This window comes from Vidua macroura, chromosome 7 (genome assembly GCF_024509145.1).
Source record: "Vidua macroura isolate BioBank_ID:100142 chromosome 7, ASM2450914v1, whole genome shotgun sequence".
Lineage (NCBI taxonomy): Eukaryota > Metazoa > Chordata > Aves > Passeriformes > Viduidae > Vidua > Vidua macroura.
The window spans coordinates 2,209,661-2,226,377 of NC_071577.1; the positions used below are offsets into that span (position 1 = coordinate 2,209,661).

Sequence of the window (16,717 nt, forward strand, 5' to 3'; positions counted from 1 at the left end):
AAAGGGTTGCCGTCTCTGTGTTTTTACCATGGGTAGCGGCAGCCAAAGCATTGAGTGAATTAGGCAATTTAGAATGCTGGGTGACAAAGCAGGCAAGTTTGACATCGGCAGCTTTGAGTGATCTCCTGGCAGACGAGGAAATTACCAGGAAGGCTACCCTGCAAAACAGGGCAGCTATGGATTTCCTGCTGTTGGCACATGGGCATGGATGCAAAGAATTTGAGGGATTGTGTTGCTTTGATTTGTCATCAAAAGGCCAAAGTGTTCAATCATCCATCCGGGAAATGAGAAACCTCATTGGGAGCGTGAAGCAGGAGAATGAGGACTGGGTCAAGGGCATGTTTAAAGGCTGGGATCTCTCTGGGTGGGTGTTGTCCCTTCTTAAGGACATTTGTTATTTTGTAGTTGCAATTTTTTTAGTTCTGCTATCATTTGGGATTCTTAAGCGAATCATTTCTAGCATTGCTTCCTCCAAGTTTGCAGCCTCCGCACCTGTCGTTGCTGCTGCCACCATGGGAAGAGAATGGTGGGAGAATGGCAAACAGGTAGGCACTGCAGTTTAATAGCTGCAGTTTCTCCTTCCCCCAAAGCTCTGTTCATTTTATTAAACAAAAAAGAGGGAGATGTGGTGGTGCGTGGCTACACAAATGGAGCAGAAAGCTTTGTGAATTTGGAGATTGGACTTTCTGTTTCCTAAACCTAAAGTTGGAGTTTCTATTCTGTATTTTTACGTGTATTTACCATTCCCCCTGAAGCTATTCCCATTGGATTTTACCTGTAATGTATTCATAATGGGCATTGCTCTATTGGTTTCACCTTATCTCTCACTTTCCCCTATAAAAACAGTAAGCCAACCCCAGACCGGGGTCACTTGTATGTGCGGCGTTCGAGCAAATACAACCTACTTCGGACTGCACAACAAGTGTCCAATCTCTTGAGTCTCTTTATCCCGGTCATGGACGTGCTCTTGAAATAGCTCTGTCTGTATCAAATGAACCCCAAAGTTGGTTGTTGCTTCTCTCTGACCGCTCCTGGAAGCCCCTGGCCAGCGCCCCGGGAAAAGAGAGCCGGGTGGAAACAAGGAAGTCGGAGAGAGAAAGTGACACTGCTCTTGTGACTTTCTAAATACAATCCAAATTATTCATTTGCTGTTATTTTAATTCAGCTGAGAAGAGTTTGGCCATTTCTCCCTTGGGTTGTGCTGTCAGATGGTTGCTGATCAGTTATCCAAGGTATGCTTGGTAGAAAATAGAGAAAGAACCCTTCCCGTTGCCGTGGTTTCCACTTCTAATTCCTGTTTCAAGTGCAAAGTGTGAGAGACCAGTAGGAGAAGTAGATCAGATAATCAGAGACAAGGAAGCTTTGGAGAGGGTGGGAGTACTTTTACTGTATCTAGCACGAGGTGCAACCATTCAACACTGGTTTTGATTGCATGATCTGATACAAAATTATTGTGATGTGGTGTTAGACCTTGTGCAGTTTTCATTATAAGTAGATAAACTTTAGGCATAAAACCCTTGAACCTCTAATTCTTGCAACTATGAACTGAGATACACAGCTAAGTTGCAGTTCATAATATTGCTATGACTATTGAGCCACGGACTCAAAGTACCTGAGATTGCTGCAAATGCCTCTTTATGTTGCCTAAAATAGGAACAAATGCAACATAATTCAAATATTGTGACAGATCTTGAACTGCCTTTGGTAGCAGCAGCATAATAAATGTAAAAGTTAAACAGACTGTCAAGTATGAAGTAGGAAAAATGACTTCTGTGGGTCCCTTCCCACTCAAAATATTCTATGATTCAGAAATAAAAACAAGTATTTTCTTTAGCAATGAGGTTCAGACACAGCTCAAGGAATCACTGCTGCTTACCCACAACTTTACTGTTGACAATTGTGCGAATCGGAGCAGTTCCAGACACTGCAGGATGGTGAGTGGCAGAGCTGGGCCACAGGGCTGATGGCTGCAGCCAGCTTGGCTCCATCCCATCCCATCCCATCCCATCCCATCCCATCCCATCCCATCCCATCCCATCCCATCCCATCCCATCCCATCCCATCCACTGGGGACAGGCCCATGGACAGGACGGAGGAGGGGCCGGGCAGACACCCCGCCGTGGCCGTGCTCCATCCCCTGGGGCATCCCGGGGCTCTCCCTGCCTGGGGAGTGCAGGGCTGGGCTGTGTTCTCCGGCCTCTCCCGCAGCCCCTCAGCTCTGGCTGCGCTTGCTCTTTGCCAGATGCAGCCCTGGACCGGACACAAGAGCAGGAACCCGCCCGTGGCCGCTTCCGCAAAAGCCTGAAGGTACCAGCAGCCATCCCCAACTGGGCTGGGCCTGCTGTCACTGCTCAGCCCAGCACCACGCTTGGAGCACTCCATGGAACATCCCAGGCTTCCCTGGCCTTTCTTCTCCTGCAGATGTTCCGGCAGTTCCTGCGCATTCAGCGTAGAAAGACCGGCAGCACAGCAGCTGCGGGCGCAGCCGAGCCTGACTCGGGGCTGACCGGGCTCCAGGCAGAGCCCGATGGCAGCCCAGATTCGGCTGAGCGCTCAGAAGACGCTGAGACCTCAGAGACTGAAACCTGGGCAAAGGCTCATCTCATGTCTATGACTGAGGACGTGGCCATCACAAACACCAAAACCAGAGAGACTCAGGGCCTTACAAATACTGACACCATGCCTGCTCCAACTATGATTCATGCTTCCACTATGGATTTTTTCGAGGAGAGTGCTGTTCCTTCTCACCAGCAGCAGCAGGTAAGCAGCCTGGGTCCACACCTGGAGGCCTCCCAGGATGGTGTGTCCCCTCAAGCCATGGTCTCTGGGCCCCCTCAGCCTTTGAGGCCAGCACAGTGTGGTGGGAACAGAAGCACTTCTTGGGGGAAGCTGGGGAAGTTGTTCCTTTGGACAGCGCTCCAAGTCTCCCCCATGCCTCCTCCAGGTGCCAGCCAAGGTGAAGAACATCCACCAGAGTCTCATGTCCCACGTCTCTGTGGATGCCAGGCTGCAAACGGACATTGTGAGGCTGGCAGAAGAACACCCTGCTGACGTGGTGCTGACCCTCCTGCGCTGTGCCCCAACGTGTGACAGGTACGGGGCCCACGAGCCTTGAGAGCTCAGGGCTCAGCAGCCTTTAGGGCCCGTGGCCCTGCACAGCCTGTCCAATGGTCTCTGCCAGACAGGCAGAGAGGCCCAGGACCCTCGGGCCCCTCTGTTTCCTGAGCCTGCTGCCAATGCTCCCCCCCTGCCCTTCAGGGCACCAGGCCTCTGTCACCTGGGCCCCCACAGCTGCACAGGGCATGGTGCTGTGACTGAGATGCCCCTGACACAGAGCTGCCATCCCACAGAGCTGCTGCAAAGATGTGGAGAGCCATAGGCTCATCGGGACCAGCACTGGAGAAAGCGCTGCCAACACTGCTCTGTGTGATGGAGGACTGGCCTCTGCACAGAATGTGCACCTCCGATGGGGACAACAAGGACCTTTTTGCCCTGGCTGTGAGTTTCTGGGCCTTTGCTCAGCCCCAGGTCACCTCTCCAGCAGCTCACCATCCTCTCCACGCCTCAGGCGCTGGGCTGAAACCTGGCCTAGGGGCAGGCTCAGGGGGCACCAGGCCCGCTGCTCCCCCTGCCTCTGCCCTTGGGCCCTGCCCCATGGACACCTCGGCACTGAGCGCTGCCTTGGGCTGCTTCTTTTGCAGGCAACTCTGGTGATCTGGCTGATTGTCCAAGTGCCTGAGTGCCACGAGACCATCGTCCTTTATTCCTCCCGCCTGTTTGTGGCTCTGCTCTCCCATGTTGTCATCACCACACAGCAGATGCCACCAGAGGAAGTTGATAACTTCTGGAGAGCATGCGGGGAGGAACGCCGCCTTCCCAGCAAGCCCAACAGGTCCCAGTCCTCCTGTCCTTCCCGTGCCCTTGTGGCCAGCGGCAGTGCTCCCAGTGTGACCTGGGCTTTGCTCTGCACACAGGTTTGCAGTGCAGGCCATGAAGGATCTGCTCTGCCGACTGCAGTGTGACCATGTGGTGGTGGCTATGGAGCGCAAGGGTGGCTGGGACATGATGCTGTGTGCTCACACCCAGCACTATGCCGTGGGTCTGCTGGCCAGGTGAGACCCCCTTCTGCCCACTGCCCCCAGCATTTGTGCCCTGTGCCCCACACAGTCCCTGTGCTCATGGGCCAGAGGGCCTCGTCAGCGAGGGACGGCCAAGGAGACTGGAAAAGGCTGGGAGAGGAGGGTGCCCAGAAGGGGCTGCCTCTCCAAGCGCTCACATCCCCTCCAGGGATGCTGGGGAAAGACCAGAGCTCTGTGAGTCAGTGCTGGGAGAGCTTTGGTCTCCCCACCTCAGGGCCTTGGTGTCTTTTTCCCCCCTGCCAGGAAGATGCTCCGTGTTTTGATCCCTTTGTGTTCTCGCATCGCACTCCACTTGCTCCGGCAGCTCAGCAGGGAGGAGCCGTGCTGGGATCTGCCCTTCCTGGCATTCCTTGTGGAGGTGAGCCTGTTGGCCAGCGCTGCCTCGCTGAGCTGCCTCCCAGCTCTCTGCCCTCTCGTAGCCACAGCTGCCAGGACAGTGCCCACGCCCTGTGCTGCTGCCTGGGCCCAGCCCTGTGCGCTTCTGGGCTCCTGCCGGCCGGGTCCCCTGTCACTGCCCTGTGCCTTTCAGGTCCTCGAGCGCCTGGACATGAGTAAATGTGGTGGCAGCGTCCTGAAGATCATGTCAAGGTACCTCCGGAGTGAATGCAGTCAGAGGCGTCGCCTGGCGCTCAGAGGCCTCGTGGTGCCCAGCAAGGATCCCTCGATGGTGAGAAGGGGGCAGCGGCTGAAGCTGCGCCGGGCAAAGCAGCCCCTTGGGCTGGCAGGGCTTCAGGAGCTGAGGCAACTGCTCCCAGCTCTCCTGCCTCACCTGCCCCAGTGCTTTGGGACAGGCCTTTGGCCTGTGGGCCCTGCAGCAGCAGGGTGGGGTTGCAGTGCCAGGGCGCTGCTGGCCGTGCAGCCGTCCATGGCTTCCCAGCACAGCCTTGTGTTCCACCCAGGCCAGAAGAATGTGTAGCGTGTCTCAAAGCCTTCTGCAGCTGCTGGGGGATGAAGATAGAGAGGTGGTCAGCATGAGCCTCCACGTGTTCACCAATGTGCTCCAGCACAAAGACATCCTGGTATCCAGCACCACCGCCCCAAAGCTGGCTGAGGCTCTCCTGCTGCTCTTTGACCACGTAAGGTTCTGCATCCTGAGCCACAGGCATCGGGTGCTTCCCAGAAACTTTGTGCTCTCTGGATTTTCAGGCCTTTGCCTAGGTGGGCCTGGAGTAGCTGGTGTAGGTCTTTTCCTTTCCTCTAGGACAACAGCCATGTGCAGTTGCTCTCCATTCAACTCTTCTGTAAGGTGATGGACTTGGTAGTGGATGAGGGAAAAAAGCCCCTGGAGACAATTGTGAACAAGAGCCTGGACACACTTTTCATCTACTGTCATGATGAGAACTGGCACGTGGCAAAGGTGAGCATTTCTATGATGCTGGGAGGGGGCTCGGCTGCCTCCTGCCCTGGCGCCTGGCGGGCTGCAGCCTCCTCCAGGCCTTGGCACAGGGACAAAGGTCTTGTGCCCTGGGCTGTGGGGCCATCTCGGGGTCTCTGCTGCTCTCCAGGCCTCTCGGGAAACGCTGCATTGTGCGGCCAAGTTCCTGAACAGGAGGGATCTCGAACAGCTGCTGGAGAAGGAGCATCTGTGGAAGTTTGCTGAGGTCCTGGTAAGGACGGCCTGGAAGGCCCAGGCTCAGCCTGGAGAAGCCCCATGGGCACAATGCTCAGTGTGTGGGCTGGCAGCTGTGCCCCTGCCCGCTGCTGCAGCCAGAGGCCGCGCGGGCTCTTCTCCAGGCTCCCGTGGGTCCCAGCCGGGTGCCGATGGAGCCCCGGCCCGGCGGGGCTGCGGGGTGGCACCGCGGCTCCCCGGGCAGCAGCCGGCCCTCTGCCCCCTCCAGAGCCCGGCGCCAGCGGCTGCTGGCCGGGCCTCAGGGCTGTGCGGGCAGGGGAGGCCGGGGCCGGGCGCAGGGAGCGCCCGGCCCAGGGGCTGAGCCCGCGCCAACCCTTCCCTCCTGCCGCTCTCTCCAGCTGGCAGAGGACAGGAGCCGAGCGGCCGAGCACCTGCGCCGGGCCCGGCCCTACCTGCAGAGCCCACAGGGGCCCCTGCGAGAGGCGGCCGTCCGGTTCATGGGTGAGCCAGGAGCCCGGGCTCCCTCCCCGCCCCGCCGCAGCTCGGCCCCAGCCCCGCCTGCTGCCCCGCCGGCGCCATCCGGGCCCGGCGCCACGGAGCCCCGCCTGGCCTGGGCGCTGCTGCCGCCCTCCGGCAGCCGTGCCCTTGGGCGGCAGCGTGCGGCAAGGGCCCGGGCTGAGCCCTGCCGGGCCACGAGGCCGTGTGGCCACAGGGCTGGCAGCGCCGCTGGCAGGGAGCTGTGCCGCTGGGCCGTGACAGGCTCTGTGTTCGCAGGGATGGCCGGGCGCAGCTCGAGGGGGCAGCAGGGAGAGCTCCAGCTGATCTGCAATGGTGAGTGAGGGCAGCGGGCTGACAGCGGGGGCTGGCGGGGGCAGCTGCGAGCCCTGCCCCGGCTGCAGTGGGCTCTGCTCCCGGTGCGCACCAGGGCTGCTGTGGGCAGAGCACACAGAGATTTCAGGCACACGTCGGGGAGTCGTGGCAAGTACCTCCCGGCTGATTCCAATGTCTCCTACTCCCTTCTGGGTGGGATTGGCCCTGTTCAGAAGGACTCCTAGCATTCCCACAGATCCGGGATCTCACCATGTCTCTGTTGCTGTCTCTTCCAGCCCTTCAAGCCCAGAGGCGGGATGCCAGCCCGTCATGCTCTAACCTGGAAAATCAAGCCCAGTTTCCCCAAAGAGCTAAAGAATTAGGCACACCTTCTGGATCCAGTGAACCAGTGTCCCAAGAACACACCCGGAGACATTGAAGAGGACATCACCTCTCAGTGCTGCTGGAAATCCTGGCATAGCTGATGCTGGGCACAGTTCTCGTGGCTTCAGCACTCTCCCTGCCTGTAGATAGCTCCCTCCCTCTAGATAGCTCCCTTCCTCCAGCCCCCAGACACTGCCCATCACCTTTTTTTCTCTCCACATGTCCTCCCTTTTGATAGCTCTGCCTCACCAGCCCTCAGCCTATCCATCACCTTTTCTTCCCCTCCACTCTCCCTCCCTGTTGACAGCTCCCTACCTCCAGCCCTCAGACCCTGCCCATCCCCCTTTTCCCTCCCATCTCATCTCTTTGTTTCATCTTCCATATAATAAACGGTTTGGCTTCTTCACTTTGCCTGCATCTCTGTGGAGATGAAGCGACGCAAATCCTGAGCCCAGGGACACACAGGCCCCTGCTGCCGTTCTCTTCCACACCGTGTTTTGGTGTTTTGTGCACACACACAGAGCAACGGGGACAGATCAGGCTGGAAAGGTGCCTGTGCTGAAGGTGCAGTTCCACAACACTGGAGTTGCAGATCTTGCTGAGCACCCTGGAGCCCCTGGAATTTGGAAGAGCCAACCTGAGGATGAACCCAGCTGTGAGGGATTCCATGGTAAGCATCCACGGAGGTCAAAGGAGCATGGAATGCTGGAAGTTTTCAAGAATAGATTCCTAAAGCTCAGCAGTGCTCCATCCCTGCACAGGATGAGGAAGAGGACAGAACCAGCAACCATCCAGGCTTAACAGTGGGATTTGGGTGTGCCTAAGAGCAAATGCAGCAGCAGCGCGGCGCCCGGGACTCGGACGCGCGACCGTGCCAGTGCCCGGAGCGCTGTCAGGCAGTGCCGGGATCCCGGGTGTGGTTCTGGTCCCCACAGGTGAGGAATGGCAGCCCCAGGCTCAGAGCCAGTCAGAAAGCCAACCAAGTGAGCCCACAGGGAGGGCACCCTTCCCGTTTCTCTTGGGCATGGCCGCAAAACAGCCCCTGCTGCTTCTTCCTCTGCCTGTGTTTGGGGTGTGCTGCTGGCAGAGGCAGCCAGGTTGTGCTCTGCCTTCCAAAGCCTGTTGGGAGCAGGCATGAAAAGCGCTGCGTGCAGAGCGGAGAGTCCTGGAAGGTGCTGGCAAGAGCGTCCTGCGGGAACAGGGCTCTGATCTGTGGCCGGGAACAGCCTGGTTTTGGTGCCATGAACGCAGGCAGGTGTTGAGGCAGGTGAAGAGGCAGCGGGCAGCTTGTGTTGGTAGAGGGCCGGGGGCTGCACCTCTGAACCTCCACCTGGAAACGCACTTGGGGGAATACGAGCTAGAGCTGGAGTGCCTGTCCTGAAAGGACCTGAACTCCTTCAGCCTTGCCAGCGTTTCTTAAGGCTGTGTTGGTGTTCCCCGGAAAAGCTGCGCATTTAGGGAAACGCCTTTGGAGGAAGGGGGCTTGCTTCTCAAGGAAAGTGCTTCCCCAGGGAGCTCCCAGTGAGGCAGCTGCAAGTGTCCCCCTTTGGCTCTCTGTGCTCCTTTCAGTCCTTGAAGGCTCATTGCACTTGGCAGAGGGGCAGGAAGAAGGCTGTGAAGAGCAGCTTTGGCATCCACCTGGAGCTGCAGAGAACAACCCAAGCACCTGCAGCAGGATGTGTTACCCCCCTTTGAACAGAGGTGTGAGCAGAACCATCTCTGTCCTGCTGTGAGCAGCAAAGCTCTCTCTGGGAGCTGTGAATTCAAGGGCCTTTACACACTCACATTTCACATCTTCCCTGGCTGCTGTTGTCCCAGACTGGAAAAAGCAAGATGTATTCTATTTGCCATCTGTAAGGCAAATTGTCTTGTGTTGTCTTGTGTTAAGTGGGCACTTGTTCCTTATCTCTTCCATAATCAATCCTTCCTTATGGGGAGACATCTGCTGATAAGGGGCCATTGAGTGTCACTGCATGACTGATAAGAACTCTAACTTCCCATTGGGAGAGGCTCTGGCCAGAGGGAGGAGCCAAGCATTCCTACCTGCAAATATAGGCTTGAAATTCTGGCCCAGGAGCACAGCTTTTTTGCGCTGGATTTTCCCAGAGGAACAGCTGCCTCTTCCACTGCCTCTTCAGAGGAAGACTGCACCCTTTTCTACAAGATCACTACTCCAACAGAACCACACCTGACACTCCAGGAGGACTGCAGCCACAATTCCAATTGCACTGCAACCAACAACCTGACCAACAAGGTGTCAGGTTGTATTCTGACTCTGTCCCTGTTGTTTTAGTTCACTGCACTGTTTATTTTGTCTTTTAATTTCTTCCCTAATAAAGAACTGTTATTCCTGCTCCCATATTTTTGCCCAAGAGCCCCCCTTAATTTCAAACTTCTAACAATTCAGAGGGAAGAGGTCTACAATTTCCATTTCAGGGGAGGCTCCCACCTTCCTTAGCAGACACCTGTCTTTCCAAACCAAGACAGCTGTGTTTCGACTCTCGGCAATACGCATTTGCCTCCTGCTTGGTGGGAGCTGCTGTGGCCCAGGGCCAGCCCAGAGCTGGGCTGGGTGGGCCAGGCAGCGTGGAGAGTCTTGTCTGATCTTGGTGTGCTCCTGGCCTCAGAAAGGCTTGGAAGGTTTGCCTCCCCAAGTGTCCTGCTCATTGGCTCTCCCTGTGCATCTTGGAGAGCACAAGGTAGGCATTTCTGGCAGCTGGGCATCAGCAGGCCTTAAAATGGGGGCGTGTTGTGGAGCGAGCCCAGCTGAGATACCCTGAGAGGAGCCCAGTGCTCCTTGCTCCTCTCTGCTGACACGGGAGCGTCTGTCTGCTTTCGGGACGGCCCTGGCTGTGTCAGGGGTGCTACGTGGACACGAGACAGCCGGTCCTGTCCCGCTGGGTCCCAGCAGTGCCTGGCAGCAGTTCTGAATCCACGTCAGGATGCTGGCCAAGAGAGGCCCTGGAAGCTGAGGCAGCTGACTTTGAGCTTTTGCAGATACACGCAGGGGATGGCCAACAGTGTTCCCTCAGGATACTGCAGTCCTGAGGGGCCTCCCCAGAGCTGCCTGATGCCGCCCACTCCTTGCGGCACCAGACGCTTTCCTCTGGAATGTTCTACCTCCCCCGAGAGGGAAGAGGGAGCTGGAGAAAGAGCTTGCCAGGCTGCTCTCCATCCTTTCCCAGCAGCCCTGGCTGAGTGGAGAAGTCCGAGCTGAGCGCAGATGTGCCAATGGAGCAGCCGTGCACAGGAAGGCTCGGTGGGAAGGATGAGCCAGGATCCATAGGCCTGGCAGCCTGAGCTTGCTGCCAGGGAAGGCGTTGGAGCGGATGCTCCCGAGTGCCATCCCACAGCACGTGCAGGGAACCAGGGGGTCTGCTGGAGGGTGGGAAAGCTCTGCGGAGGGGTGGGGACAGCTGGGGCTCCTGGTGGGCTGTTGAGGGCTTCTCTGCGGGTGTTTGCAGGGGGTTGGTGTTGGGGAGCGTGTTGGGGAAGGAGTTGTCTGCAAGGTGAGAGGTCTAGGCTGGAATTTGAGTCAGCTTGAAGGCAGCATCTGTGGTTTGGCACAGCTTTGCTTATGGAGGCCAGAAGGAATATCTGTGACTATTTCTCTTCATGGTCCTGATTCTCCTGCAGGGAACAAGATGGGAGAGCTGTACTTTATTGGCCACTTAGATATCTGTACTGGGGGAGGACGAGCCCTTTGTCCATCTACTCATTTGTCTGGGCTACTTTTGTACCACTGAGTGGACTTTCATTCCTTGAGAGCTTTTATTCCTTAAGAGAATTACGATATTATCATCCCTTCATCGAAAACCATTTGCACACCAAAGAATGGCCTTCTTTTTGCCTCTGTATAGTGCTATGTTTCAAAAGGGACTTCCAATGGAATGTGTTAAGGCAAATGAGTTGCTGCTTTTAGGTAGGAACAAACTTCCAAATCATTCACATTCTCCGGCAATCGCTATTAATTTGAGAAGTTTGCAAATTTTGGAACTACTTGATTTGCGCAATGAGATGTAAAGCCTTCCGGAACTGAGGAGTCTTAAATGCAGGGCAGGGTTTGCTGATGGTTTGAGTTGTTCCTAAAGATCCTGTTGGGCATTCTTAGACACTTGGGGCCAGGGATTCCTTCCAGCCTGGGCCACTTTGGGTGGGGCTGGGGGTGGCCCCAGGGCAGGTGGCAGTGTGTGCAAGGGCCCTTTGTGACACGCTGCAGCACGGTCACCGTGTCATGGAACAGGCCAGGGTGTCCAAGAACCCACCCTTTGTGACACGTGGTGACATAGGAGCTGGCGGTGACAAGAGCACGCCACAGTGCTCGGAGCAGGCGACGGGACAGGACAGGACAGAGCGGTGCCGTGAGGAGCCCTCGCACAGCGCGCTCGTTCGTGTCTGACCCGGAGCTTTTCCGAGGCGTTATTCCTGCAGGTGACCTCGTGGCAGGACTGCGGGACTTGGCAGCCCGTGGCCTTCCCGAGGCTTTTCTTTTGCAGGTGCCTGCGAGGCCAGACTGAGGGAATTGGTGACCACAAGCCTTACGAGGAGTCTCCTGTCATTGTGGCAGGAGCCCTCAAGACCAGAGTGCAGGACTTGCTGTCCTGCAGCCGTCCTGAGGTTTCCCTGCCTCAGGTGCCTTCAAGGCACAACTACACAACTTGTTGACTCAGAACTTCACCCTTCCATCTTCCTTCAAGGTGCCCTCAAGGCCAGACTCTAGCATGACAAACAGTTTTTCCAGCCTGCTCAAAGCGATCAGGGAGAAAAAAGAGGAAGACCCTGGAGCTGACCCAGCCCAGCATCATGAAGAATCGGAGCAGTTCCAGACACTGCAGGATGGTGAGTGGCAGAGCTGGGCCACAGGGCTGATGGCTGCAGCCAGCTTGGCTCCATCCCATCCCATCCCATCCCATCCCATCCCATCCCATCCCATCCCATCCCATCCCATCCCATCCACTGGGGACAGGCCCATGGACAGGACGGAGGAGGGGCCGGGCAGACACCCCGCCGTGGCCGTGCTCCATCCCCTGGGGCATCCCGGGGCTCTCCCTGCCTGGGGAGTGCAGGGCTGGGCTGTGTTCTCCGGCCTCTCCCGCAGCCCCTCAGCTCTGGCTGCGCTTGCTCTTTGCCAGATGCAGCCCTGGACCGGACACAAGAGCAGGAACCCGCCCGTGGCCGCTTCCGCAAAAGCCTGAAGGTACCAGCAGCCATCCCCAACTGGGCTGGGCCTGCTGTCACTGCTCAGCCCAGCACCACGCTTGGAGCACTCCATGGAACATCCCGGGCTTCCCTGGCCTTTCTTCTCCTGCAGATGTTCCGGCAGTTCCTGCGCATTCAGCGTAGAAAGACCGGCAGCACAGCAGCTGCGGGCGCAGCCGAGCCTGACTCGGGGCTGACCGGGCTCCAGGCAGAGCCCGATGGCAGCCCAGATTCAGCTGAGCGCTCAGAAGACGCTGAGACCTCAGAGACTGAAACCTGGGCAAAGGCTCATCTCATGTCAATGACTGAGGACGTGGCCATCACAAACACCAAAACCAGAGAGACTCAGGGCCTTACAAATACTGACACCATGCCTGCTCCAACTATGATTCATGCTCCCACTATGGATTTTTTCGAGGAGAGTGCTGTTCCTTCTCACCAGCAGCAGCAGGTAATCAGCCTGGGTCCACACCTGGAGGCCTCCCAGGATGGTGTGTCCCCTCAAGCCATGGTCTCTGGGCCCCCTCAGCCTTTGAGGCCAGCACAGTGTGGTGGGAACAGAAGCACTTCTTGGGGGAAGCTGGGGAAGTTGTTCCTTTGGACAGCGCTCCAAGTCTCCCCCATGCCTCCTCCAGGTGCCAGCCAAGGTGAAGAACATCCACCAGAGTCTCATGTCCCACGTCTCTGTGGATGCCAGGCTGCAAACGGACATTGTGAGGCTGGCAGAAGAACACCCTGCTGACGTGGTGCTGACCCTCCTGCGCTGTGCCCCAACGTGTGACAGGTACGGGGCCCACGAGCCTTGAGAGCTCAGGGCTCAGCAGCCTTTAGGGCCCGTGGCCCTGCACAGCCTGTCCAATGGTCTCTGCCAGACAGGCAGAGAGGCCCAGGACCCTCGGGCCCCTCTGTTTCCTGAGCCTGCTGCCAATGCTCCCCCCCTGCCCTTCAGGGCACCAGGCCTCTGTCACCTGGGCCCCCACAGCTGCACAGGGCATGGTGCTGTGACTGAGATGCCCCTGACACAGAGCTGCCATCCCACAGAGCTGCTGCAAAGATGTGGAGAGCCATAGGCTCATCGGGACCAGCACTGGAGAAAGCGCTGCCAACACTGCTCTGTGTGATGGAGGACTGGCCTCTGCACAGAATGTGCACCTCCGATGGGGACAACAAGGACCTTTTTGCCCTGGCTGTGAGTTTCTGGGCCTTTGCTCAGCCCCAGGTCACCTCTCCAGCAGCTCACCATCCTCTCCACGCCTCAGGCGCTGGGCTGAAACCTGGCCTAGGGGCAGGCTCAGGGGGCACCAGGCCCGCTGCTCCCCCTGCCTCTGCCCTTGGGCCCTGCCCCATGGACACCTCGGCACTGAGCGCTGCCTTGGGCTGCTTCTTTTGCAGGCAACTCTGGTGATCTGGCTGATTGTCCAAGTGCCTGAGTGCCACGAGACCATCGTCCTTTATTCCTCCCGCCTGTTTGTGGCTCTGCTCTCCCATGTTGTCATCACCACACAGCAGATGCCACCAGAGGAAGTTGATAACTTCTGGAGAGCATGCGGGGAGGAACGCCGCCTTCCCAGCAAGCCCAACAGGTCCCAGTCCTCCTGTCCTTCCCGTGCCCTTGTGGCCAGCGCCAGTGCTCCCAGTGTGACCTGGGCTTTGCTCTGCACACAGGTTTGCAGTGCAGGCCATGAAGGATCTGCTCTGCCGACTGCAGTGTGACCATGTGGTGGTGGCTATGGAGCGCAAGGGTGGCTGGGACATGATGCTGTGTGCTCACACCCAGCACTATGCCGTGGGTCTGCTGGCCAGGTGAGACCCCCTTCTGCCCACTGCCCCCAGCATTTGTGCCCTGTGCCCCACACAGTCCCTGTGCTCATGGGCCAGAGGGCCTCGTCAGCGAGGGACGGCCAAGGAGACTGGAAAAGGCTGGGAGAGGAGGGTGCCCAGAAGGGGCTGCCTCTCCAAGCGCTCACATCCCCTCCAGGGATGCTGGGGAAAGACCAGAGCTCTGTGAGTCAGTGCTGGGAGAGCTTTGGTCTCCCCACCTCAGGGCCTTGGTGTCTTTTTCCCCCCTGCCAGGAAGATGCTCCGTGTTTTGATCCCTTTGTGTTCTCGCATCGCACTCCACTTGCTCCGGCAGCTCAGCAGGGAGGAGCCGTGCTGGGATCTGCCCTTCCTGGCATTCCTTGTGGAGGTGAGCCTGTTGGCCAGCGCTGCCTCGCTGAGCTGCCTCCCAGCTCTCTGCCCTCTCGTAGCCACAGCTGCCAGGACAGTGCCCACGCCCTGTGCTGCTGCCTGGGCCCAGCCCTGTGCGCTTCTGGGCTCCTGCCGGCCGGGTCCTCTGTCACTGCCCTGTGCCTTTCAGGTCCTCGAGCGCCTGGACATGAGTAAATGTGGTGGCAGCGTCCTGAAGATCATGTCAAGGTACCTCCGGAGTGAATGCAGTCAGAGGCGTCGCCTGGCGCTCAGAGGCCTCGTGGTGCCCAGCAAGGATCCCTCGATGGTGAGAAGGGGGCAGCGGCTGAAGCTGCGCCGGGCAAAGCAGCCCCTTGGGCTGGCAGGGCTTCAGGAGCTGAGGCAACTGCTCCCAGCTCTCCTGCCTCACCTGCCCCAGTGCTTTGGGACAGGCCTTTGGCCTGTGGGCCCTGCAGCAGCAGGGTGGGGTTGCAGTGCCAGGGCGCTGCTGGCCGTGCAGCCGTCCATGGCTTCCCAGCACAGCCTTGTGTTCCACCCAGGCCAGAAGAATGTGTAGCGTGTCTCAAAGCCTTCTGCAGCTGCTGGGGGATGAAGATAGAGAGGTGGTCAGCATGAGCCTCCACGTGTTCACCAATGTGCTCCAGCACAAAGACATCCTGGTATCCAGCACCACCGCCCCAAAGCTGGCTGAGGCTCTCCTGCTGCTCTTTGACCACGTAAGGTTCTGCATCCTGAGCCACAGGCATCGGGTGCTTCCCAGAAACTTTGTGCTCTCTGGATTTTCAGGCCTTTGCCTAGGTGGGCCTGGAGTAGCTGGTGTAGGTCTTTTCCTTTCCTCTAGGACAACAGCCATGTGCAGTTGCTCTCCATTCAACTCTTCTGTAAGGTGATGGACTTGGTAGTGGATGAGGGAAAAAAGCCCCTGGAGACAATTGTGAACAAGAGCCTGGACACACTTTTCATCTACTGTCATGATGAGAACTGGCACGTGGCAAAGGTGAGCATTTCTATGATGCTGGGAGGGGGCTCGGCTGCCTCCTGCCCTGGCGCCTGGCGGGCTGCAGCCTCCTCCAGGCCTTGGCACAGGGACAAAGGTCTTGTGCCCTGGGCTGTGGGGCCATCTCGGGGTCTCTGCTGCTCTCCAGGCCTCTCGGGAAACGCTGCATTGTGCGGCCAAGTTCCTGAACAGGAGGGATCTCGAACAGCTGCTGGAGAAGGAGCATCTGTGGAAGTTTGCTGAGGTCCTGGTAAGGACGGCCTGGAAGGCCCAGGCTCAGCCTGGAGAAGCCCCATGGGCACAATGCTCAGTGTGTGGGCTGGCAGCTGTGCCCCTGCCCGCTGCTGCAGCCAGAGGCCGCGCGGGCTCTTCTCCAGGCTCCCGTGGGTCCCAGCCGGGTGCCGATGGAGCCCCGGCCCGGCGGGGCTGCGGGGTGGCACCGCGGCTCCCCGGGCAGCAGCCGGCCCTCTGCCCCCTCCAGAGCCCGGCGCCAGCGGCTGCTGGCCGGGCCTCAGGGCTGTGCGGGCAGGGGAGGCCGGGGCCGGGCGCAGGGAGCGCCCGGCCCAGGGGCTGAGCCCGCGCCAACCCTTCCCTGCTGCCGCTCTCTCCAGCTGGCAGAGGACAGGAGCCGAGCGGCCGAGCACCTGCGCCGGGCCCGGCCCTACCTGCAGAGCCCACAGGGGCCCCTGCGAGAGGCGGCCGTCCGGTTCATGGGTGAGCCAGGAGCCCGGGCTCCCTCCCCGCCCCGCCGCAGCTCGGCCCCAGCCCCGCCTGCTGCCCCGCCGGCGCCATCCGGGCCCGGCGCCACGGAGCCCCGCCTGGCCTGGGCGCTGCTGCCGCCCTCCGGCAGCCGTGCCCTTGGGCGGCAGCGTGCGGCAAGGGCCCGGGCTGAGCCCTGCCGGGCCACGAGGCCGTGTGGCCACAGGGCTGGCAGCGCCGCTGGCAGGGAGCTGTGCCGCTGGGCCGTGACAGGCTCTGTGTTCGCAGGGATGGCCGGGCGCAGCTCGAGGGGGCAGCAGGGAGAGCTCCAGCTGATCTGCAATGGTGAGTGAGGGCAGCGGGCTGACAGCGGGGGCTGGCGGGGGCAGCTGCGAGCCCTGCCCCGGCTGCAGTGGGCTCTGCTCCCGGTGCGCACCAGGGCTGCTGTGGGCAGAGCACACAGAGATTTCAGGCACACGTCGGGGAGTCGTGGCAAGTACCTCCCGGCTGATTCCAATGTCTCCTACTCCCTTCTGGGTGGGATTGGCCCTGTTCAGAAGGACTCCTAGCATTCCCACAGATCCGGGATCTCACCATGTCTCTGTTGCTGTCTCTTCCAGCCCTTCAAGCCCAGAGGCGGGATGCCAGCCCGTCATGCTCTAACCTGGAAAATCAAGCCCAGTTTCCCCAAAGAGCTAAAGAATTAGGCACACCTTCTGGATCCAGTGA

The 16,717-nt window shown here is 58.9% G+C and overlaps 2 protein-coding genes across 2 annotated transcripts; both read left to right on the top strand.

Annotated features, from left to right (window-relative positions):
- Positions 1 to 284: 284 nt before the first annotated feature.
- LOC128809947 (uncharacterized) lies at positions 285 to 6,681 on the top strand. Its single transcript, XM_053982379.1, has 6 exons — positions 285 to 364; positions 461 to 545; positions 4,669 to 4,806; positions 5,039 to 5,158; positions 5,522 to 5,746; positions 6,108 to 6,681. Exons 1-6 carry the CDS (start codon positions 285 to 287, stop codon positions 6,546 to 6,548), a joined length of 1,089 nt encoding a protein of 362 aa, XP_053838354.1. The 3' UTR covers positions 6,549 to 6,681.
- A 4,456-nt stretch (positions 6,682 to 11,137) lies between these two features.
- Positions 11,138 to 16,474, top strand: LOC128809948 (uncharacterized). Its single transcript, XM_053982380.1, has 7 exons — positions 11,138 to 11,264; positions 11,536 to 11,742; positions 13,526 to 13,590; positions 14,462 to 14,599; positions 14,832 to 14,951; positions 15,315 to 15,539; positions 15,901 to 16,474. The coding sequence occupies exons 1-7, from the start codon at positions 11,138 to 11,140 to the stop codon at positions 16,339 to 16,341; spliced, it is 1,323 nt and encodes a 440-aa protein (XP_053838355.1). The 3' UTR covers positions 16,342 to 16,474.
- Positions 16,475 to 16,717: the final 243 nt, after the last annotated feature.

Bases quoted from the DNA above. Each gene is read 5' to 3' on its own strand.
- LOC128809947 (XM_053982379.1), top strand. From the start codon at position 285: ATGAGAAACCTCATTGGGAGCGTGAAGCAGGAGAATGAGGACTGGGTC. The intron at 365-460 runs GTGGGTGTTGTC...AATCATTTCTAG, and splicing joins AAAGGCTGGGATCTCTCTGG to CATTGCTTCCTCCAAGTTTG. The intron at 546-4,668 runs GTAGGCACTGCA...TGTGCCTTTCAG, and splicing joins GGTGGGAGAATGGCAAACAG to GTCCTCGAGCGCCTGGACAT.
- LOC128809948 (XM_053982380.1), top strand. From the start codon at position 11,138: ATGGAACAGGCCAGGGTGTCCAAGAACCCACCCTTTGTGACACGTGGT. The intron at 11,743-13,525 runs GTGAGTGGCAGA...TGATTGTCCAAG, and splicing joins GTTCCAGACACTGCAGGATG to TGCCTGAGTGCCACGAGACC. The intron at 14,600-14,831 runs GTGAGAAGGGGG...TGTTCCACCCAG, and splicing joins CCAGCAAGGATCCCTCGATG to GCCAGAAGAATGTGTAGCGT.